This window comes from Boleophthalmus pectinirostris, unplaced genomic scaffold (genome assembly GCF_026225935.1).
Source record: "Boleophthalmus pectinirostris isolate CB_2022bp ecotype Guang Dong unplaced genomic scaffold, ASM2622593v1 HiC_scaffold_15, whole genome shotgun sequence".
NCBI lineage: Eukaryota > Metazoa > Chordata > Actinopteri > Gobiiformes > Gobiidae > Boleophthalmus > Boleophthalmus pectinirostris.
This window is the reverse complement of record NW_026571070.1, coordinates 31155982-31179884: the sequence shown is the minus strand read 5'-3', so window position 1 is coordinate 31179884 and position 23903 is coordinate 31155982. Positions and strand designations below refer to the sequence as shown.

Sequence of the window (23903 nt, the reverse complement as noted above, 5' to 3'; positions counted from 1 at the left end):
CCTCATAAGAGAAAAAAATATCCCATGTTATTGAAATATCCCATAATTGAAAATCATTACAAAGCATTACAACAAAATATGTCTTTCAAGTCCCACGGTATTTGCTATTTATTGAAATGACTTTCAAAACACTGAAAATTATAATTATTATTCAAGTTCGGAGGGCCGGATTAAAAAGATTAAAGAGCCGCATATGGCCCCCGGGCCTTAGTTTGCCCATCCCTGAGTTAGGGTCTCTTGAAGGTGTAGTTGACTATATCAACCGTTATATCGCAATATATCAGCCATTGTTTTAGTATCAGGATATACCAAATCATGACATGCAAATTATGATAAGTATCGTATTGTCACACTCAAGGCAATACACACCCCTAAAATGTACTTTACAAATAAACTTGCCTTGGCTTACTTTGGTGCAGCAGAAACAGAGGAAACTACATAGACCATGATCCTTAGTTGTTTCAGTGCATACTATATGAAGAAATAACAGTTATTAAGCACTTAAAATTTTAATTCTTTGTATTATAACAGTAGCAAAGGCTTCTCCAAGGCTTTTACAAAGGAAAAAGTAGTGTATTCACAGTTTTGTTGACCTCCACAAAATATCGCAAGAAGTATAGAACCATGAGATGCATATTGTGAAAGTATCGTATCGAAGGATTTTGATATTGTTACATCCCTACTGATTAATATCTGATTTTCAATACTTTTATCTGGTGTTGAACTTTGGTATCACAACACTGAAAATTCTTGGCCTTCAAAAGCATTTCTTGAAATCTTGTTTTAATTGTTTCTATATTTTACATGTAAAACAGTTACAAAATAACATTTTCATTTCATCATCATTTTCCAAGATGTTTACCTTTGAAATTTCTGACCTGTTATAGTGTGTCTGAAAATGGTGTTCCTCAAGACTCCATTTTGGGACTGTTGCACTGTTTCCAATAACTTCTCCAATAACATGTTTGATTACTGTTTATTAGAAGTTGTAAATACCACAGGACACAAAACAGCAGGTTGTGTTTTCAGTTGGAGGGTTTTTATTCAGCTCTGTGCCACAGCTAAATGCCCGATCAGCTCTATTATTATTTTACAGACAATGTGGTCAACATCCAGACGTACCCATTCAGTCAGACGATCCTCCCTCAAATAGAAAAGATGGAGAGGGAGCTATAAGGCTACTACATGTGGTTTTGATATGTGGGAGCTATAATTCTAATTCGGCCCAGACTGAATCAAATGTCCGACCTGCCTAAATTACTAAATTACAGACTTGGCAGCGACAGAATCTGGAGTGAACTTCTCCCTGATTTTGCGCTGCCAGGGGAGATGTGTTTTTTCAGCCCAGTGTTTTATCTTTCCCCTCTCTTTCATCAGGTACGGACCTGTGTTCACTTCAATATCGTCAGCCACAGAGCTCCCTGGAAATTATTTATTTCTGCAAGGGCACTTTAGATGGAGAGGAAATGGACTACCATCCGTTATGGTTTGGTAATATGTCTCAAGTCTCGACCCAGCTCTTTGTACTTGAGGCAATGCCAACAGCAGGGCAAGCGTGCCTGCTCGAAGTTTCCCTGCCCTGGGATTTAGTGATTAGTCTAAAATAACCAGAGCCTGTTTAAGTAGCTACGAACATGGAACACTGTGGGAAATAAGATGAGGTGTATTTCATTTAAAAGGGAAAATTAGAAAATTGCAGTTCATAAGTATTGTTTCAACACATGCACATTGCTGGATCGTGATTCATGGTAACTTTCTTTAATCAAACAGGCACCGATCGTGATTTCTGAGACAAAATGTGTGCGCTCTTTTTTACGTCTCGATTCCTGGCACTGTGTATTTTTGTTCCATGCGGTCTGATTTCATTGATCTTTCTGTGATGTCTTTCTGTTAGATGTGGACAACCCTCAGAGGACACAGAACGGCCCCGAGGAGCTGAACAAACCCATGTACCCGAGTGTGATCAAGAAAGAGGGCTCCTCCAGGGTGGGCATGGCCATGGGGATGGGCGCAGGGCTCCGGGCCGCCGCAGAGCCAGAGGACTATGTGTCTCCCCCTAAATACAAAAGCAGTCTGCTACACCGCTACCTGAACGACTCGCTGCGCCACGTCATGGTGGCCAACGCCGTCATGGACGCTCGCCGGAGGAACCACTCGGGCTCCTTCAGCTCCAATGAGTACGACGACGAGCTGCTGTCGCCCTCCTCCTCTGAGGCCGAGGCCAACTTTGTTTATCGCGCTGGTAAGACGCCACATTTCTCACATTCTTTCCCCTCCACAATCCACATTACACACGACATCCCTCACTCGCCGCTGTTTGGGCCCTCACATCTGCACTTTTGTTTGAATTCCTCTTCGGCCTCCATTATTTCCAGCTGTCCTCTCTCTTTATGTTACACCACCTCTGCCAGCTCACACTGTTCTCTCCCACCTCATTCCTTTATTTAACAAGTGTTTGTGCTGCTAAATGTGCTGCTTGTGACACCCTCACACACTTTCACAGTAGTGGAGGAATTCCCCCGGCCGGCTGCTCTGACCAGGCCCAGTGTCCAGACACAACACACTCCTGTAGGGCTACTGTTTGGCAGGCCTCTGCTCCTGCCATAGTCCTGCTGAGAGTCCAGGAACTCCATGTGCATGCTATGTCAAAGCAAACGCGCTATTTTAGGAGCACACTTTTGTACTTTTGCTGAGGAAAACTACTTTTACAGTTTAATAATACCTTATATAGCAATGTGCCTGGCGTAAATACAATACATCAACTTTTCTGGCAACCACCCTCTTTTGATTGCGGAATTGTATTAAATTCAGCTTTTAATTTCAGTTTAGTTAAAATAAAACAACTTACCTATGTTTCAATCAATTTTACTTTCAAGCAACATTCCAGTCTGTTCACGTGTAATCCTGAGAAGAACGTTATTCCTCATCAGAATTTGACCCTTCCAGACGGAGATAAGAATAGATACGTCCTATCTCATGTTTGACTGCCACTGTTTGAGTTTACAACCTTGTATCAGAGCTGCTCACATGTACAGTTTGTTCTCTCATGTTTCTCACTGTTTGACATTTTTCAGGGTTGTACAAGCTCTTTAATCAATGAATATTTAGACTTTTTCAGGAATACTTACATGTTGTTTTTAGCTTTTCCACCAAAGACAGACTATTTTTTTCTACTTTATTTCAATTTTTTTTCACAAGAAATCTCTCAACAGTTTTGACAGTGCAATATTATAATCAATTGCTGACAGCCAAACCACAAAATGCCTTGACAAAATAAACTTTTCTCCGAATTACTTTGTTTAGATACACAATCGAAATGTATACATTGTTGTGGATTTTGGTTTGTGAAAATGAATTCAGTCAGCCGAATTCAAGGCCAGTGTAACGACAAATATGTTTCATATTGTCAGAGCCAAAATTCTTCTGCGCTGCTTCACGGACAGCGACAGTTACAACGCTCTGCATCCAAATTCTTCAAACCCTGTGACCGGAGCCATTTTTCACAGCGAGGCACCTGCTGGGAGCCACAGATGGTGACGGAAACAGACGAACGAATGGACCAGGGGAGACTTATAACTCTTTTCCAAGCACATTTTAATAATCTCCACCCCTACGCGACTCCATCCATGTACCTGGCTGGCCTTGTGTTTCCAATCCACTTTAACTGTTTTATCTCTACGCTTCATATCTTTCCCTGGCCCTGACGTCTTCTCCTCCATCTTGGATCTCTCCTAAGTGTTACTGTGTTACATCCACACGTGGAAACTTCTCTGCGGCGCTGTTGACTCATGGGAAAGAACACCTGCCCCGCCGCTCCCATCCCGTCACCCCAGCGCCCGGGCGAAAGCGAACAAAGCAAAGAGTTCCAAATGAAAAGTGGATTTCTCTTCTGATCTGGCCCACGCACACACCAGTAATTATGTACTCAGGGTGACTTCATTTCCTCAACGGGCCTTGCGCATTATGGATATGTTAGTCTGGAAGTCATTCCTCTTTGATTTTCTTTACATTTTTTGGAACGTCCACTGAGTTGTACAGCATTAACACAATCTATAGACACCCGTTTTAGACTTTGATGCTCCAAATGTGTCAAAAATATCAACCTGCTGCTCACAGTGATGACATTTACACATGACTTTATGTCATCTATGTTTAAAGTCTATAGTTTAAAGCAAAACCTGATTTTACAAATCATCAGAGGCTTGATTAGGTGTCATGATGTTGAAACTTAACTTGAAATTGATACTAAGGAATTCTTTCAATATTCAATACCAGTTACAATACCACAATACAGGATAAACAAATTCACCTTTTTAAGTAGATTAATAGAATGCAATTTTCATACATAAAAAAGTAATAGTACTTTCTTTATCTTAGCATGAGGTTGTTATGATAAAGCTCAAAAATCATACTTACACTGTTCAGGAAAACTAAAAAGGTTGTCCTGTTAATAGATTTTTTTCTAGTATCAATATTTGTTCAAATGAGTATCTAGTCTAGATATTAGTTTTTGTATTGATTAGTATTTGATTTTGGATACATCTTTATATTTTCAAAAGCCAGTCCATTTTGATGCAATAAAAGTATTCTCTCCCTCTTTTATCAAATCCACTCAACTATATTCTATTAATAATAGAAAAAAAATGTAGTTAGAGGTAAAAGTTAGAAACAAAAAAGACAATATTTTTTTAAAGAGTTTTTACAAATGCATTCTTCATATACAGTATGTCAATGCATCATTGCAGTTTAACCCGCAATATACTGTCATCTGGCAGAACAAGTTGCTGTGCCAACTTGGCAGTTTTACTATTGTGAGGTGGGTCTCCCTCCCTGACTGCTGCCCCTGTCCCACCACATAAAGCCTAATTTGGCAGAAAACACAGCATGTCTTTGCAAAACAGGCATTGTAGCTGTTTAAAGCATTAAAACTAAATCACAGTTCTCATTTTGGGCAATTTGAGAAAAACACAATAGAGTTTCACTTCACGCTCATTTGTCCAATCCCCCATGTGTATTATCACTCCCCTCTGGCCTGTTGCGGTGCGCCTGCCAGCCCTGTGTCCATTGGCTGTGTCCCCTGTGCGCCGCTGGGCTGTTGTTATCTGGGGCCGCAGAGGGCAGTGAGACGTGGCAGGAGGCGCAGAGAGGAGATTTATCCCGATGGAAACTTCACACAAATGTATTCAGGTCCACACACAGCGCTCCAGTCCAAACACCTCCACCAACCCCGGCCTGTGGGGAATGTCATACAACAGAAGAATTCCAGCGCTCATGCCAGAGCCTTGTGCCAAATTAGCCTTTAATGGGATATTAAATGGCAGGAATCTGGCGCAGTGTTTTGTTTCTCGCTCCGTACCACATTTGGACCCGTCCAACGTCATATAGATCATTGTGTACTAAATAACATAGAGCGTTTTGTGGACAAGGTCTGAGGGTTTAGGCCAGACTTTGTAATATGCCACTTAGCAGGTTTTTAATATATTCATTAGATCCAGTTGTCTAAACAGCTTATTGCGACTGGAATGGGGTTCGTTCGAGTTCTTTGGATGTTAAATAATAGATATTTCATTTTTTCCGTTATTTGCCATTAGCCAATTATTCGTTGTGATAAATTATTTGTCAGACTGCTATCAACAGTTACAGATGTGTTGTTTTTGGGAGCTGTATGGAAGGAGTAAACTTAGTACGGACAATGTCAATACTTCAATACAAACATTGGAAAAATCTTCTTTCCAATTGTTTTCTTTTTCCTGTAGATCTTGATCAGCTCTGTTTAGGGATAAAATACTTGTCTGAAATAGAAGCAGCCTAAAAAGCACAAAAATGCAAGGTGGTCTGAAAGCAGAAGCCAGTTTCCAGTGATTGGATTTTTACAGAGCTCTGAAAATCCATGGATCAAAACCACCTTGTAAATATTTTTAGTCACTTTCATTCTCTGCTACTCCCGAAGTAATTTCAAATGCAATTTATGTGTCCAATTTGCCCAAATATTTGCCCGTTACTACATTTCACGACGCTCCCCGTATACTTCTATCTGCTGTTCTTGGCCGCACGTGGCAGTGAAGTCACCATGATTTTACAGCCTTCAAGTGACTTATTTCTTGAGAGGGCCATGTTTAACACATAGTTTTCTCAGAATCGAGTTCAACCAAAATAACGGTGCTTGACGGCAGCTGGTAAGATCCTGAGGGCCTTTCAAACCGGGTCAGAACCAGACACTTTGAATCTTGGACAGTTTTAGTAGCACTTATGGAATAGTTATTGTAATGTGGAAAAAGAGACCAATGTTTAACTTTCTTGTCTCGGTGCAAAAAGTTAAGACAGATTAGATCGTCAGTTACTATAATGTTAGATGTCGATCACGATTGTTTTTATACCAGACTAACAAGATGGCTGGATTTCCGTGCCTTTATTAATGTCCTCCTTGTTTTGTGTCCAAAGAGAAAACCTGCTGTGATGATTTATACAGCAGCCATCTTGGAAACTATTAGAAAGTATCTAGGTTGGGGCCGTGCATTTCACCGGAGCAATGCACAATGACAATCCAGGACCCTCCCAAAAGTTGATGAATGCAATCTCCCGTACTCAGTGATGGCTTCTTTCCACACTGCGAAGTTTGGGATTTTGGTTTTTGGAATCAGCATTAAGAGGAAGTATAGCATGCACTTGTTCCGAATGGAGTTTTTGTGTAGATACTGTGATCCGGTGATCCAATGGAACACACCTGTTGTCTATATGTCAAGGGTCTTAAAAGAGGCAGTATTATGAACTTTTTGGAGCTTTCTTCCATGTTATAACATTTCAAAATGTTACGTCAAAAGCCTGAATAGGTTTTACACGTCTCCCGTACATATGTTTTCTAGCAATTTTTCCAGGCCACTATTTGAACCCATCTTACGGTTAGTGGTAAGAACCTGTCCAAGACTCAGCCCTAGGGATGTAACAATAACCAAAATATCGTGATATCGAATTGTCAAAGTATCGTGGACCATCACAATATATCTAAGTCTCTTTGCTTAAATGAAGAGTTATGGTGCAGTAATAGCCAAAAAAAAAAAAAAAAAAAACAGGGAACTACATAGACCATGATCCTTTGCTCCATTTCAGTGTAGACTACAAGAAGAAATAACAATTCTAAGCACTTTTAAATCTTGGTTCTTTGGGTTAAGTCTTGTCAAGGCATTTTAAGAGGAAAAAAGTATCTTATTAATAGTTTTGTTAACCTCCACAAAATATCGCAATAAATCGTATTGTGAGATGTATATCGTAAAAGTATCGTACTTAGAGATTTGGATATTGTTACATCCTTAATCGTGAGCCTCCCCACCATATCGTGATCTTTACCACCATATCGCAATAAATATCGTACCGTGAGGTTCATACCATGACACTATTGTATCGTGAGACTTCGAGATATCGTTACACAATTTTTCATAAATATTCAAAAGCAGGATGCAAAACAATACGCTATAACTTCACAAACCTGATATGATATGCAGTAGTTTCATTAGCTGGTTGTACGCCAATGGTGTTGCGATAGTGCTCTGAACGGGGAGTGACTGCTGGAAGCAAAAGGACGGGGTACTCAGAGCGTCAAAAACTAAACTGAAACTTATTAGATCATTTTACTGCATATTTGTGCTTCATCATTTGTGTACACTATTCTTCAGGCAATTAGGTAACAGGATAATTGGACATTGCTTTCTGGTAGTGCGATATGGCAATAAAAAAGCAAATAGTGATCTCATTTCTGTGTTTTTTTTAATGCAGCTCTATGGCTAAAACCACTTCCACACCTCTTTGACCGGCTCCCAGCCCCTCTGCCCCCCACCACTTGAATTGGCCCTATGAGGCAATCCTCAAAATTTGTCATAACCTATTTTTTTAAATTACTTTTTGGCAAATAACACATCTGCATCTTGCATTTTGTTGATTATTTCAGTTACAGAGAAAAATGTTCTTGGACTGCTCCCTCTCCCCCAACGCATCCGTCTCAAGTAATTGATATGCGAAGTTCTCATTCTTTTTAATTTCTTTTCAATTAAAAGTGATATTTATATGAAGTATTGATATTTATATTTGAATAATTATATGACTTATTTACATTTGCCGCTGAATTTTCCTCACCTGACAAGCTCAAGATCAAACAGTGACAGTCGACGCACGGGCAGAGTTCTGTAGTGCAATTAAAGACATCAAAATGGCGAGTGTTAAAGTACGAAAAGTTGACAGAGAGTGCAGAGTTTTCAAAGAAGAGTGGACAACCAATTATTTTTTTGTTCAGTGTAAGGACCGTGCAGTTTGTCTGATATGTAAAGAAAGTGTGGCGGTTTTCAAAGAATATAATCTGCGTCGTCAGGGTCTTACAATTCTGCTATACAGCCGATCCGACCCCGGCCCCCATCACAGTCAGGAGTGATATGTGGCCCCCAGAGAAAAAAAGTTTGTTGACCCCTTGTGTAGAGTATAGAGAGTAAACTTTCAGATACTGATTCTGCTACTAATAAAATCGTCTTACGGACTTTTTGGCACATCACCCGCCCATACGTTCCACTCAAACTACACTGTGGTCACAGAGAACATCGCTAGGCCGTGTTTCTTTTAGGGTCCATGGAATGAGTGACCACGAGCAGATTGTAGATGGAATGAATGGACTTGTACTGCACGCTCCATTTCTCCAGAACAGGCCTAATGAATAGCTCCTTCTACAAACACAGATCTGTGCTATGTTTGTCCTCTGCCTTTCACATGACATTCCTCCTAATAAAGCCCATTGAAGTCTTGCCCTGTTGGAACACCAGAGCACAGATGGCATTTGTGGTCGTTGACTTTCCTCACCTCCTTCCCATTGTAGACCAGTGAAGGTAGAAATAACACGACTTTTATAACAAACCAGGAATTGTGCAATATAAAATAATACACTGTTTTACTGTGACAAATAGGCCTGACACCATAATTACTATATCGAGTTATTGTTCAATACGTGATGGATGGAACATTATTTTTGGGGGGTCAATATTTAGCATAGTATTTTTTCTAAGTATTTCTAGGTATAATTGGGTTATTTTTCTGCTCTGCAATAAGACTTGAGCTTCAAAAAGATGAATAAATAAATACTGTTGCTCATTACAGTGTTTAATTCTGCTATTTATTGCCATATTATTTTGTTTTGTTTTGTTTTATTGGGGATAATAATGCTTCAGCATTAATTACACACATTTGTTTCAGTTTTACAGTTTATTGTCTCTATTTTATCATATTTCAAAAATCTTTATTGTTACAGGCTTAATGACAATCATTATGAGAACAAAAATATCCTGATTAGAATTTGCAATGAAACTATGCAACAAAAACAAAAATAAATAAATAATAAAATGAATTCACTTTTATTTTTTGGCAAATTTTAGGAATTTTAAACACTTGACATACAATTTATTACACTTTTGTATATTTATGGAAAATTGTTGTGCAGGAGGATGAATGACTCCTGGGACTTGTGGGAAACAGACATAATCGTACTGCTAAGCTTAAGGAGGGTTCAAATAGGGCCCAAGAGAGATCCCTAGATTGCTAAAACATCCATGGATGACATATAAAGCTAGCCTGATTCATCAGCCGATTTCATTTTGTGGAAACTGTCTGACTTTGCAGCGTTAGAATTCGTTCACTCAGCGGTAATGGTTTTTATTTAACCAATCACTGCTATTTGGTCGTGACGTATGTAACGCACCGCTAACTGGTAATAACGTCTTTCCCCTTGATAAAATTCACCAAACATTCTCTTTGTTCCGGCTTTAAATCCTCAATCTCGCTAATCGTTGCCAAAACAGAATGGTTCTTCCCTGATTGGCTGCTGCCCAAACTTGTACGTCTGGGGTTCTTGCAAACCGTCTAGTGTATTCCGATTCCTGATCCAGTTGCTGGAAAGAAATGAAATTAAGCACTAGGATGCACTAGGTAATATAAATCCACCTCAGGCATGTTTTTGATGACGGGACAATGTTATAACAAGTATTTTTTGTTGTAATATTCCTACAGTGAACTGTTCCTTAGCTCTAAATCTTATATTGTTGGAAGCTCTTACGAAGCTTTTCTTATCTAATGTAGTTTGGACATCTCTCATTGTGTCCTTCCACTGGATTCAAATTGCAGTTAAGGTCTAGACTTCTGCTAAACCTTTCCAAAATCTTGATACTTTAAAACCCGTTCATTATGTGCAGATGAACCTTGAATGATTAGCCTATTGCGTGAGCCATTTTGGACAACAATGGCTAAATGTTCCCCAGCGTTTCCCTGTGGATATCTGCTATTTCTATAAAGGGTCTGGGCGTGTGCTACAGTGGGAACAAATGAGAGCTGGCAAAGTGGAGTATAATCCTGGCATTAACGTGTGGTGGATGCAAATGGAAAGGTGGCGCTGAGGGAGAGAATGGGAAAGAAAACGGGCTTATTGGAAGATGAGGGGTTGGCTCTTGACCACTGCAGAGGGACAGCCGGGCGAGGATGGTGGACTGGACAAGTGTGAACAGACAAACTCCAGTGTGGATGGTGTGTGTGGACTTCCTAACATAGAAGAGCCACAGTGTGTAGTAAAACTCCAAAGGACACGCAGTCAGGAAATTCACTGTCTTGAAAGGATAATGGAAAAACTTGAACACTGACTTTGGTCTTAGGCTCTTTTAGTCGAATAATCCATCGGCAGGACATGTCTTTAGCTCACTTAAGTAGACTACAGCCCTAAATTCAATAATTGTTCAGGCTGAATTACCAAAATGGAGATAGTGTAGGAGTTCTAGAGTTGTCTGAATTAATACCAAAGCATTTATATTTCTTAAACCACTTGATGCTATTTGGGAAGAAATATCCATCTGTTGTTGATACTTTTGCAGTGGACAAATACTCTCAGCCCAGAACTTTTTTGCTGTGAGGCCTTAAGTACTAGTCACATCATGCCATCGCCAACATGTCGCCATTCAAATTGTGGCATCAAAATCTACATTCAAATTATCACTACCAAACTTGGTCTCAATCTATATCAAATCAAAAGTAAAAAACAAAACTATTCTAAAGTCACTGTTAAATAAGGTCCAAACCAGTTTGGAACTCAGAGCTGAGGGATATGAAATTAGATTTTACGAAAATAAAGATTCTTTCCAATAAACAATGTTTTGTGCAGCGCAGCGCTCCTCAAGTATAGTCTTTGGGTTATCCCGTATCTGGAGCCACAGAAAGACACTGTCCAGCGTTCCCACGGGATAAGCGTACATACAAGGCCTTAATAAGAGAAGTGAGGTGAGGACGGATCCACACAGGGCGTCCCAGGCCACTTCAGCCCACCACTGTGAAGAATGGGAGCATAATTGTGCTGTGAGTGCAACACAAACATATCATTTGGCCTTGAGCTCCCCCAAAAAGGACATACCCAAGCTGAGGAAAACACTTACAAATTTGAATAATGTTTACTTGTGGCTGGTGTCGTCTTCTCTAATGTGCACCGCAGACAAGAGCCTGAGGAGCTGAGAGAACATAGACAATAAGCTGTGATGTCACCCGTAGAAACCAAAATGGGCTCGTCACGGAGCCAGAAGTCATTACCATATTTGGGAAACTGTCAGAGGATTCCAAGAACGGAAATAAGAATGGAGAGAATTTGTCTCACAGATGCAACAAATATTTAGTACAAGTATTCTGTAGGTCCTGCTTTTATTTCATCTACAGTACACTCAACCAACAGTTTTCTCTACTTAAAGTACATCTGGTATTATAATGACTGACTGATGATTCATTTTTTAGAAATTATTTTGCAACTACAGCATTCACTCAGCAGCGGCTGCAGCCACACAGGAGCTGTGTGTATTCTCCTTTTGGGGATGGCAGCAGATGAGTTATTTGAGATGTTCACCAACTAAACATGGGTTTACCAGCATTATGTTCTTGTGTCCAAAAGAAGACAACTCTTTTCACACACCAAATAATAGAACTAACAATTTTGTATAATATAGTATAATTTTGTAGGATGTGACTGTGGGTTGTTTGAAAGCAAGATAGCACCAGTGCACCCAAGGAATCATGAAACCAATTGAGTATTGACAGTTGTGCTCTATATAAAACTAGAAGCCTTATCAGTATCTTGTCTGCTATTTTCACCCACTGTCTGCTCACCAGAGTCTTCTGTGTAAAGTTGTAGCTATTCAGCTTACTGTTGTCATGAGCCATTGTCATTGGGGTTTTACTATTTTATTTTACATGGGGCAGCCAGTCTTGCCAGCAAACAAGTTCTATGTGTCTTACATACTACAAAGCCATTTTAAAGCCTCCAGAGAATCAATACAGTGTTAACCTGAGCACTGAACATTTAACACAAATCAACCCAATTTATCTCATATTTTAGCAGCCAAACTTTTCCCAAATTCTCTATTGATGGGATTCCCACTTAACCAGAAGTGCCACCACAACGAGTGCACTTTAGTCTGCTCTAAAGGCAAAAATGGGCGGGGCAGAAAAAAGGTCAGTACTCGTAAGTTCCCAGTCCACGATGAGTCACCCTGTCGTCCTCAGCCCCACAGTCTAATCCGCTCTGGTAATGATGCTGTTTGTTCTTTTTTAGTTTGTTTGCGACACCCGTCCACAGCGAGACGCTCCACTCATTTAGGCTGATTTAAGGCGTCCTGATTACTCTCCCTGTCTGTTTACTGATGCTGGTAAACACAGGACAAACTGGCACATCTCCACACACTGTTATTATTCCCCCATTCAGCAAAGTGGAACCTCTGACGCTGGGCTGTGATATCAACCATGGGCCAAACCACTGTGTCATCTGATGGGAAGAGTCAAAACAGACGCAATTGTCTTATCTGTTGACGCTTTCAGAAACTGAGCTCATTTTGTTGCGTACTCATGATTTTTACTCAAAGGGTCCATATTACGCCATTTTCTGATCTGTTTTGTCCTCATTAGAAACATACATAATTGTTTTTTTGTTGTTTTTTTTTTCATTCACACATGTTTAACACACAAACCTTGCATATTTAGACTGAGTAAACACTGTTCCACCTTGAAATGTCATTATTATTTTTAAACTCCATACTCCATTGGGATTATTTGGATAATTTCAGACGTGAAATTGCCAATATCTACTAAACTAAAGTTAGAAGTTAAAAGTTACTTTACATTGGCAGGAATCTGACCTGCTTTGGCATGAATTTGGCCTTGTTTGGAATTCCTTTGGCCTTGTTTGTCTTGTTTTGGATTTGGTTTTTAAAGATTTGACATAAATTTGGTCTAGTTTGGCACAGATTTGGCCTGGTTTGGCATGAAATTGACCTTTACTAGAGTTATTAGGATCATTTCAGACCTGGATTTGCCCATCTCTGCTATTCGCAATGCTAAAAGGTTGATATTACCTTGAAACTACTACTTCATGACATCACAAAGGGGAACAGAGCCATTTTTAAACTAATAATAAAGGATTAGTCAAACATGTGTGAATGAAACAAAACACAACTCCAGATATGTTTTTGATGAGGTAACGGGATTCCATCATGACTAAAAGTGCACAAAAGTAATTTCTGAGTAATCAGGGCCTTTAAAACTTGTAGTTCAATATTGCTAGTCATTGTTCATCAAAAATAAAAAGCAAATGCATGTAGTAATACTGTAATACTCAACAAAAATGTTAAATAAAGTTCACCCAACTAGAGGACGGCTGGTTTAAATCCTGTTCACTTATTGTTGTTCTGTCTCGGGCTACACTCCCTTCTTTCCTACATGGGTTTGTTGGAGTGATTGTGGTGGTTGGAGTGTCTGTAGGTGCTTTGGTTAGTTTGCCCAAAGCGGCTGTGGTTACAGATGAATCTTACCACAACTTGAGTAAGAATGTGGAATGGATGAAAAATTTGTGAAACACCAGAGAACTAGTTCTAACACTGTTGGTATTTCTGATACTGCTACTAGTTCTTCTATGAATTGTAGTTTTCCTTTACAGATCCAAAGTACTAAGAGTCATTGTTTTTCCTTGATCCTTCATTAATGTTTTTATTGGAGAATGGACTGAGAAATTAAATGTATTATAAATTTTTGGATTAAAAGCACCGAGCGTCCATCCCCTGCGGTGTCAGATAGCTAAAAGTGTTGTCAGCGTGAATGGAGAAGGCATTAAATTCACACCGTGGATGATGTCTTTGGCGAACATACTCAAATTGACAGTTTAGTTATATGGGACCTCAAAACGTCTCACCACCCGAAGAGACAGGGAGGAGGCCCGTCTAAACCCTGGCAGCGCGCAGGCCGGCCGCGGTGCCAAGGCGAATCGGAGTCCATTTCCAGCCCTGACACTGTAAAAAAGCACAGATCTTTCAAGAAAAATATTACAAGAGAGATCGGAATACCGCGCCAAACCCAGTGGCGAGTGATCACTTTTACACCCCGGGCCCTAAACTTTAGCTTGGGCCACAGTCAAGCAAAAGACTGGAAGACAAGAAGAACCAGGACAGTCCAAAATGCATACGTGTCCCCCATTTTGAAGGAGATGACATTAACCATTTTGCAGAGTTAAATCATTTTGTCCAGTGACTAACCTGCTGACAGTAAACTTTGATTCATTTTCAGAGTTTGCTTTGCTTTTGTAGGAATCTGAGAAGTTATTAAATGATTCATGCTCGCCGTGTTTCCTTAGGTCAGCAGTGAGAATTTGTGAAGTCTGACAAACCACTGCATTTTATCAAAGACAAATGGTAGATTTTCATTTGAGTTGAACTGGCGATAAAAACACATTGACAAAATGAGTTAAGAGATACATCAAATCATCATGTTATGAAGGAAGTTCCCTCATCAAAAAACAAAAGGGTGTTTCATTTAAGCATGTTTGATTACTCTGGTCTACTGTCTGTTTTCTTGTTAATGGTACAGATTTTTACTGCCTTAAAACTTGAAACTGACTACATTAAGCATTCTGAGCATCCTAGTTGTTCTCCATGATGAGTTTATAAGCGCTTTTTACAACTTACAGAGACCAGAGCGGAGTAAAGAGACACTCCGGAATTTTGGACATAGCTCCTTATTTCCTAGTGAGCCAGAGTGTTGGAGATGTATGGAGGCACTTTTTTAAATATTCCGCCCAGTCCATGTATTTGCAGAGGTTGCTGGTGCTAGGCTAGTGCATTTCAATGGCCATAGTTATCCTGCCACTAAAAACAGTCTTACCCACTCCACAAAACACCCAAAGCAAAGCTATTGTTACACCAGACTGTCCATGTGAATGTCTGTGTCGATAGAATAATGTTGGAAATAAAACTAACCTTGCATCGCATGAATCGTTGCATGCTGAGGGACTATTTTATGTGCAAGGTGCTAGGTGATATCAGTCCGCCGCTGCCAAGCTTTCTATCAGGAAGTACAACTCACTGCTGCTGCTCAGACATAAATCCTTCAAATGCAAGGTTGGTTTTGTTTCTAAAAATATTCTTACATCGATAGTCTGGTGTAATAATAGATTTGTTTTGGGTGTTTTGTGGAGTGGGTAAGACTATGACCATTGACATGCACTAGCCTAACACCAGTGATCTCTGCAAATACAAGGACTGGATGGAATATTTCAAAAAGTGTCTCCACACGTCTCCAACACTCTGGATCACTAGGAAACAGATCTCTACTGGGGCAAGACAACCTTTGCTCAAACACTGTACATGGAAAAACAGGTACAGGCCTTTTAAGAACTCTAAACACACTGCTCCACCAGCTGATGTCTCCAAGTCATTAAGGGAAAGTCATTAAGGGCCTGTTTACACGAGAACACTTGCAGGTAAAAAAGACTAAATATTTTATCGGAAGTACCTTTCGTTTAGACGGTGATGGCGTTTTTGGAGCTTAAAAATGCAAAAACCTGAAACCACCCTCCAGAGTGGAAAAGTTGAATATGCTCCGCCATAGCGTTTCCGTCTACACTGCCGCAGACACAGAACTCTGGTCAGATCTGCTCACGTACGCTTTTATGTCACATACATCACCACTTAGCGTCACCACCGAGCCACCTGGCATGCACACCCAATCGAATTCCACACACTTTAGCGTCACTGTATGCATGCAGATTTCCTCCCAGAACCACCTGTCTAAACGCGGAATAAAAAGTGAAGATGTGACGCCACTTTTGCATCTTCTATTCAGACCATCATCATATAAACGTAGCCTCAATCTTTTTGTTTTGCTCTATTGACTGCTCTATTGTTCAAATTGCCATTATAACGCTTGTAGGATCACCAGACATTCCTATTTACCCAGGACATTCCCAGTAGATTTATCCAAAACCAGTGATCTGTCGTAGTTTTACACAAGAAATCTCCCAGGTGTCCCTATTTTTAACCAATTTAATCCCTGATACAGCAAAGAGAGACATACATTGACATTTGTTTTTGGTAAAATACAATAAAGCTGCTTAAAAACGACCATAACACAAAGAAAATGCGACTATACTGACTCATGTTACTCATGAATGGGCCGAGCACTGAACAGTTTTCCTTAATTACGCACTCGTTTCACAATTTTATGATTACCAACCACCGCAAACCGAGAGTGTCCCAGTTTTTTATTTTTAAATTCTGGTCACCGTAAACGCATGTCTTGTCAGTAACTAGCAGCTTTTAGCAGCTTTTTATTTTCGCCTTATTTCAACTGGCATTCTGCTCCAATATAGCCTGATCCATTGCCTTTATTTGACCATGACCTAAATGAGAATTAATGCTCATTTCTGAAGCAGTTCCTTTCCAAATTGTGACTTATTTTCTTTGTTGTACAGATGAAACAGTTCAAGTTGTGAGGTCAGAAGTGTATTTTTGAACTTCGGAAAGACCCGGAGAGCCTAACCCTCCGTCTACACGCTCACATTTTACTAGACATGGAAACAGTGATTTCGTTTTTAAGAGTCATGAAAATATCGTAAACAGGTTTCACTTTACTTTAATACATAAATGATGCTCATGATTGCAACCTGCAGCCAAGTTATACTATCTTTTTGTTTATCGTGCCTAATTGAACCGGCTCATGTTTGTGGACGACGCCCGACTTGTTTATTGCAGCACGTTGCTAACAACAACAGCCCCAGACGGTAATGACGCTACGTAACCGCACGCTGGTGTTAACAGGTGGAAGCAAACTCCCTCTAATTTATCAAACCAACGCTCATTTTCTCCCATCTAAATCAAACCTGAGCGTCCTCTTCTTTTTTTGGGCCGGTGCCACCATTACCCCGCGGTGACGTTAAGTGAGCTAGTATTTTAGGCCCTCCAGCGCGACGCCAGGAACCTTCAGACTCCCCACCCTCCCCACCTCCCCCTCTCCCCCCCGTCCCCCTCGGCGGTCCGTGAAAGCCCGCGGTCAGACGGGCCCAAAGGCAACAGCGCGGCGGACGCAGTGTTCGGTAGCAGAAATAATGAAAGCTCCCCGTGATTTATGACTGATTTATAGAGTCCTTGGCACGACGCTTGTTTTCAAAAATCCCACTTTGAGATGTTTTAGGCACAGAGCGGTGGAAATGTCGTTTTTGTATGCGCCCAGGCATTTGCTTATCCTGGTGGACGAGGGGTTTGGGTTCAGCATGTGGTGCCCCGATCCCGAGGGGGCTGGAAGTAAAGCTGCAGTCATTTGTCATGGACTTTTTCTTTGTACTAAACATAACAAATGGAGATCAGCAGAGAGTTTTGTGAACTTGCTCGTCATACCAGACAAATTTATTTTCAATTCCACTCAAAAAGTCAAGTCTGATGTCATTTGGGTTGGCGTTGATTCTAAGTAGGTGTATAGAACTAAGGCTTTGTGATCATGACAATGAAAAGATATGTCAGTATTTTTTTTTTTTTTTTTCGAGAACCCTCTGGTAACAGTTAACTCATGATTGAGAAAGTGCTAAAACATGTCTGTAAATGTATTAGCTGAGGTGAAAGTATTGGATAAAAAGTGAAGGAATCACCTAATCACCTCTTTTGGCTAAAATATTCCAAAGTATGGCATAAAATGTATCTGTCTCTATAGGGAATGGTTGTGTTTTATGTTGAGTATGGTTTTAACTTTCTTATTCACATGAAATCGTCCACTTCCAGAAAGAAATAGTTTCAAGAGTGACGCTCTGAGGTACTAAAGAGTTACATCCACTTACTGATAAAGTCCAACTCACCAACTAACTTTAACTATCGATCTATTTATTTTGCAGGTGTATAACAGATAACATTTTTTTTAAAGCACACTAGATTTAAAAAAAATAAGAGGTGATATTAAAGCCTCCACATTTGAATACATTAAAATTGAACATTACGCTGTGGATTACTAAAAAAAATGAATTTGCACGCTGTAGATTAAATACATTTGACTCAAACATGGATTAAAATACAATGAAACATCCCACATTTGAATGATTATCAATAGAGCTGGGCATCATTCAGAAGTCGCCGATACGATACACACCTCAATACATAGGCCACGATACGTTACATATCTCGATACTGTGAGATTTCTTATTTATTCTTATTCTTATTTATTCTTTCGTAAAGGGACAGCACATATTAATGAACATTAAAAATGTAAATATGTAAAGATTATAGCCAGTGTGACTCATTTCCTTCTTCAGTCCAAGTGAAATCATCTACAGGACAGAGAAAAGTGCAACAAGAATCACACAAAAGTACATAAAACCAGCACACTCACTGTACATACAACACACTCACTGTACATACAAACTAATGTCAAACAGTTCATTTGAAGTTCAAAATCAAGAGTTTAAGAGTTAAACCAAGAGTTTCGATTCAATTCGACTCGATACGGTTCGTTAAAAATAAAGGCTAAATCATGTCTGTGATACTAAACATCTTTGTTAAACCACTTCTTGTGCAAAGTTCATATAAAACACAAACATTTTAATCATCAAACAGTGAAAATGTCAAATGTGTCGCATAAATGAGTTCTTTCATCTAAACAAACAACAAAACTGTAGCTCTGTAACAAAATAATTTAGTAAAATATACCAAAAAATACTCTTGGCGAAATATTGATGCAGCAGCCCATGATATCGATACTGTATCATCACATCGATATTTCAATATTTTTTCACACCCCTAATTATCAAACAACTATCCTTAATGAACTCTCTTTACCTATTGTGAATTCTTTAAAGGAGCCATAAGATTTTGTTAATTCCATGATCTAACTGTGTTCTCATGTACAAGGTAAACATGTCTTATATCTTGCATTGGCAGCTTAACTATCTGTATATGGAACGTTTTAAAAAAACTCTCTCCCACTACAGAATGCCTGTATGGTAAGAAATTTGTTTTAAATCCTGACTCAACATTGCGAGATAGGCCCATCGCCTTGACAGCGGTCTGTATTGTCTCTGCGCCGTTTTGTTTGAGAAATGGTGGTTTTGTTGCCTCTATAGCAGACTTTTGGAAGAGCCTGTAATTGACTCCATTAAACAGTGATTATCTCCACGTGCTGATGCTATTGTCTAGGTGGCCCATCTGGACGGTGGCAGGCGCTCACACAGCCTGGAAACACTTTCGCCTTTAGCATGGAAAGTCTCCGCACTGACAAGCGCAGTGACCTCACAACGCCAGCCACTTAGCTCCCCTGTTGTTTATCTTTGATGCCATTGCCGTGAACAAGCCTGTCACCGACCGAGTGAGCTAAGAGCATCTACAGGGAACAGAAAGTCACATGAAAACACTAATGAAACCGTAATTATCGCATTGGATCAAAGAATTCAACTGTAAATCAACCACTGGCACTGAATAAAAAGGAGAAAAGTGTTTGTGAATTGTGAAGTTTAACATTGTTTGGTGAAGCCAGTCATTGTATTATGGACTTTTGCAAACCTAGAATTGAAAGTGTTTTTTATTGCTTGAGAAACCTGGTAACCATCATTCATCTGTAAATGGATTTGGTTGTTCTTTTAGTTGTCCGTTTAGTATTTCCATTGACATTTTGACGTTGGCTTGCGAATTCAAAGTGGATTAAAGGGGACGTTGTATTTTATTAACTTCTTAGCATTCGTAAACTGTTTTTCAGCGTGTTCATTTGGCTCCAAAAGTCTCTGAGCAGCTGTATCAGTGGGATCTGCAGAGCTGTGGCAGGTTCACCAGAGCTGCCTCATGTGGAGACTGTAAAGTGCCTTTTCATAAAACATCTTTCACTCAAACATTCTTCTCTGTGAGGGGGACAGTTATGGAATATGCTCTCTGTTCCTTAAAACATTGCAAAAATCAATATCTAGGGAAGTTAAAATGACTAAGATTAAGAACATTTGACTTTATTTGAGTGGATTCAACTTGACAAGTAAATTGATCTACCAATGGAATATGTGTATTTTTCTTATTTCAAGCAACATTCAGTTTAGTTTCTTATTTTAAGTGCAAAAAGTAGTTGTTTTTCTTATCTTAAGTGTAGCAAGATGTATTTTCATTTTTAAGTACAAAGCGTTTTGTTCCATTGGCAGATGATTTTACTTGTTGAGTGAAATTTGCTTGTGGTTAAACTTTGTTAATTCAAGTGATCTTAACTTGGCTAGATTTGAGTTTTTGCTGAGAACTCAGCATCTAGATCAGGAGTGTTAAACTCAAATTCACAGAGGCCAAAATTAAAAACTGGGACTAAGTCGTGGGCCAAATTAAAATTTATTGAAAAATTTCAGCAACATCTGCAGGTTTTCTCTTCTTTCGAGAGATGTAATGTTAATTTTTTTTCTCATCAAAATAAATGTTTAATAATAGTTTTGTTTAAACAATGAATCCAGAAGAAGCAGAATATAAAATAATAGCACCATTTTAAATAAATAATGTCTCTATAGTCTATCTGTAGTCAGTAGGCAGCTCTAATACATATTTGATATGATCTGGCAGGCCAAATTTGGTCCCGGGCCTGAGTTTGACATGTCTGATCTAGACTTAACATGTTTCTAATGTGTGTCTCAGTGTTCAGTGTTCAGTGTCATTTCATTCTTTTGTTCTTTGTCATGTCTTACACAACACATATTAAACAAAAGTGACTTTTTTTGATTTTTTAACCACATTATATGCTTGTCCTCTCATCAAAAATATACCTGGAGTTGTATTTTGTTCCATTCAATGCATGCAGTTCAACACAATTAATCATTTCAGCTTTATTTTACCTATTGCAGACTTAAAATATACCATAAAATATGTCCTGTAAAACCATAGAACAGTGTTTTGATGGTACACGAACTTTTTCAGCTGGTACTTTGACAGCTCTTCAGCTTTTGGTTCACCTAATTTACACTTAATTTTAGTCACGTTTTATGCTCCTTTGGACAATTTCTTGTTTAAAAGTACAGTGGAACAGATGTAGTCAGCTTTTAGACCTGGTTTAGCCCTAGATTAAACCTGGAACAGTGCTGTTACAGACCTGATTTAGATCTGGTAGTACTTGGAACGCCCAATCTTTTCTTTGGTTGTACTTAGTGTGAAAAGTTTGAGAGCCACTTTAATCTTAGAAAGTTCTAAACGTCTGCATTGATAATATTTATTCAAAAATATCTTGTACAATGGAATGCGTTTGAATGGAGCTACAATGGAGGATTACTGTACAGAGTTCACCTTTCTGAAAACACATATACGGGAAGCGCTGCATTTACTTTGGCCTGGCGCGGTCTTAGCGGTCACTCACTTTGTACCAAGATCAGCGGGTATCACCACAAACCCTTTCAGTGGAACACAGACGACCAATGACCTGTGAAATACCAATAATGGAAAGTAAACAGAATATCTGATAAAGCAGGATAAAAGTTGAAGGAAACACAGCTTTGGCGAGAAACTTGGCCAGACCAGGAGGTATTGTTGGAACAGATTTACATATTCAAATGGGAAATCTCCAGTCTGCGGTCGGAGATTCTGGGTTATCAAGTTCTCATCTCACTCTAACACGAGCACACACAATCTTACTAAAGAATCAAGTGCATAAGTTAAAAAACGAAACCTGTCCCTGATGCAGAAAAGCGCAGGAAAGGTCTGAGTTCGTGTTAGCCTGGAGCCGTGTAAATTCCGGGGTGTTAATAAGGTTAGGACACGCTGGAACATTTCGAGAAACAAAGCAGGAAGAGAGAAAGGCATCTGGAGTAATTAAGAGCTCCTCACAGCTTGTCTTAACGCTACATCCAGATCTTTGGAAGGAAGCGCAACACTGATAAAGAATGGGGAAGATTATAGGTGGTTTGGCTGGAGTTACATCCCTGAAAACAGTCCTTGCCCAACCTTACTCAAGTCTTGGGTCCAAATCAAGACAGACATACCTTTTCCAGATAGTAATAACTTATAATTTTTGCCAGATATTCACAATGCCGCAGTGAAACCGTGTGGTGATTTGGTGAATATTTAGCTCGGAGGCTCTTGTTGAAATGCATAGGCACTTTGAGCGAAGGATCATTAGTAGGGCTGGGTGTCATTAAAAAGCTACCGATACAATACCTATCTCAATACAAAGGCCACGATATGATACATATCTCGGTACAGTGCACTTCTGATTCTATTCGAGACATTTCAAAACTATTTGATACGGTTCAATTAAAAATAAAGGCTAAATCATGGCTGTGTTAAACCACTTCCTGTGCAAAGTTCATATGAAACAAATATTTTAATCCTGAAAACAGTGAAAATGTCAAATGTGTTGGACGAACGAGTTTTCTTCCTCTGAACAAGCAATAAAACTGTAGCTGTAACAAAATAATTTTGTAAAATATACCAAAAAATACAGCAACCCACAATATTGATACTGTTTCATGACATTAAACAATTTGACATTTTGATGTTTTGCACACCCCTAATCATTAGTAGTGTCATCTTTGGACAACATTCAAAAGAGGCCCTTCCATCTTTCTAGCCAAGCTTTCCTCCGCTCAATTTAATTTCTCTCCAGTGACTAGGTCAGGAATCAGAATACACTAGACGGTTTGCAAAAACCCCGGAATTGCGAGTTTGGGCACCAGCCAATCAGCGAAGAGTCATACATTTAGTGGTGGAAACGATTCCCGAGATCGAGGATTTAAAGACGGAATAAAGAGAATGTTTGGTGAATTTTATCAAGGGGAAAGACGTTATTGCCCTTAATATACCAGTTATCACCATTAGCCGCGCATTACATACATCACGACCAAATAGCAGCGATTGGTTAAATGAAAAAAAGTACCCGCCTACCGTCAAGCCAACGAATCCTAATGCTGCGAGGTTAGAGGGTTTCTACGAAGTGAAACCGGCTGAGTAATCAGGCTACCATCTTTCTGCATTATTTTATGAATTTTGAAAGTTCCGTATACAATGCTTTGTGAATTTGTTGATCATTCAGTTCTTTAAATATAATTAAATATCAAATATGTACACACTGTATATTGCACATCATTTTAAAGGCCAGTTTTTCAGCTAAACCTAACCCCATGCAGATACATTATATAAGCTCTTAAGGTCAAAATAAGTCGGCTGTGTACTGTCTTCATCTAATGATAAAGCATTTCGCCGTCCGATAATCAGGACGTGCGCTTTAGCATGCTAGTTGTGGTTAGTTGTTACCATGATGGCATAACTCTCTGCTCCAGAAAGTTGTGAAATGCCCTTATAAACTCATCACTATCACCGTGAATAATTAGAATCAGAATTAGATCACAATGCTTAAAAAATGACTGTAAAATTACTGTTTTTAAAATTAAGTACAGAGCCTTTCCAAAAAAAAATTTCGTCATTTTCTTAGTAAAACGTGTCTTTGTTGAAAGTGCGCAGATTTGCTCTATTGTGTGTTTCTGTTCTCTTGATGGTAGCGTTAACCTCAGCATAGCCCCTTTTCCTTTGTTCTCAGTATTTAATTTATTGTTTCAAAGCTGGCAAGTTGTGTAAGTCATCATGTGTTAAGTGATGCATAGA

At 39.3% G+C, this 23903-nt stretch overlaps 1 protein-coding gene across 1 annotated transcript in view; it reads left to right on the top strand.

The window, feature by feature from the left end:
* Positions 1-23903, top strand: part of mkxa (mohawk homeobox a) — a 42273-nt gene that overhangs the window by 12856 nt on the left and 5514 nt on the right. Inside the window, exons 4-5 of the mRNA XM_055151083.1 lie at positions 1895-2242; positions 23429-23441. Of these exons, the coding sequence (XP_055007058.1) occupies positions 1895-2242; positions 23429-23441 (361 nt within the window). The remainder of the gene's footprint in view (positions 1-1894; positions 2243-23428; positions 23442-23903) is intronic.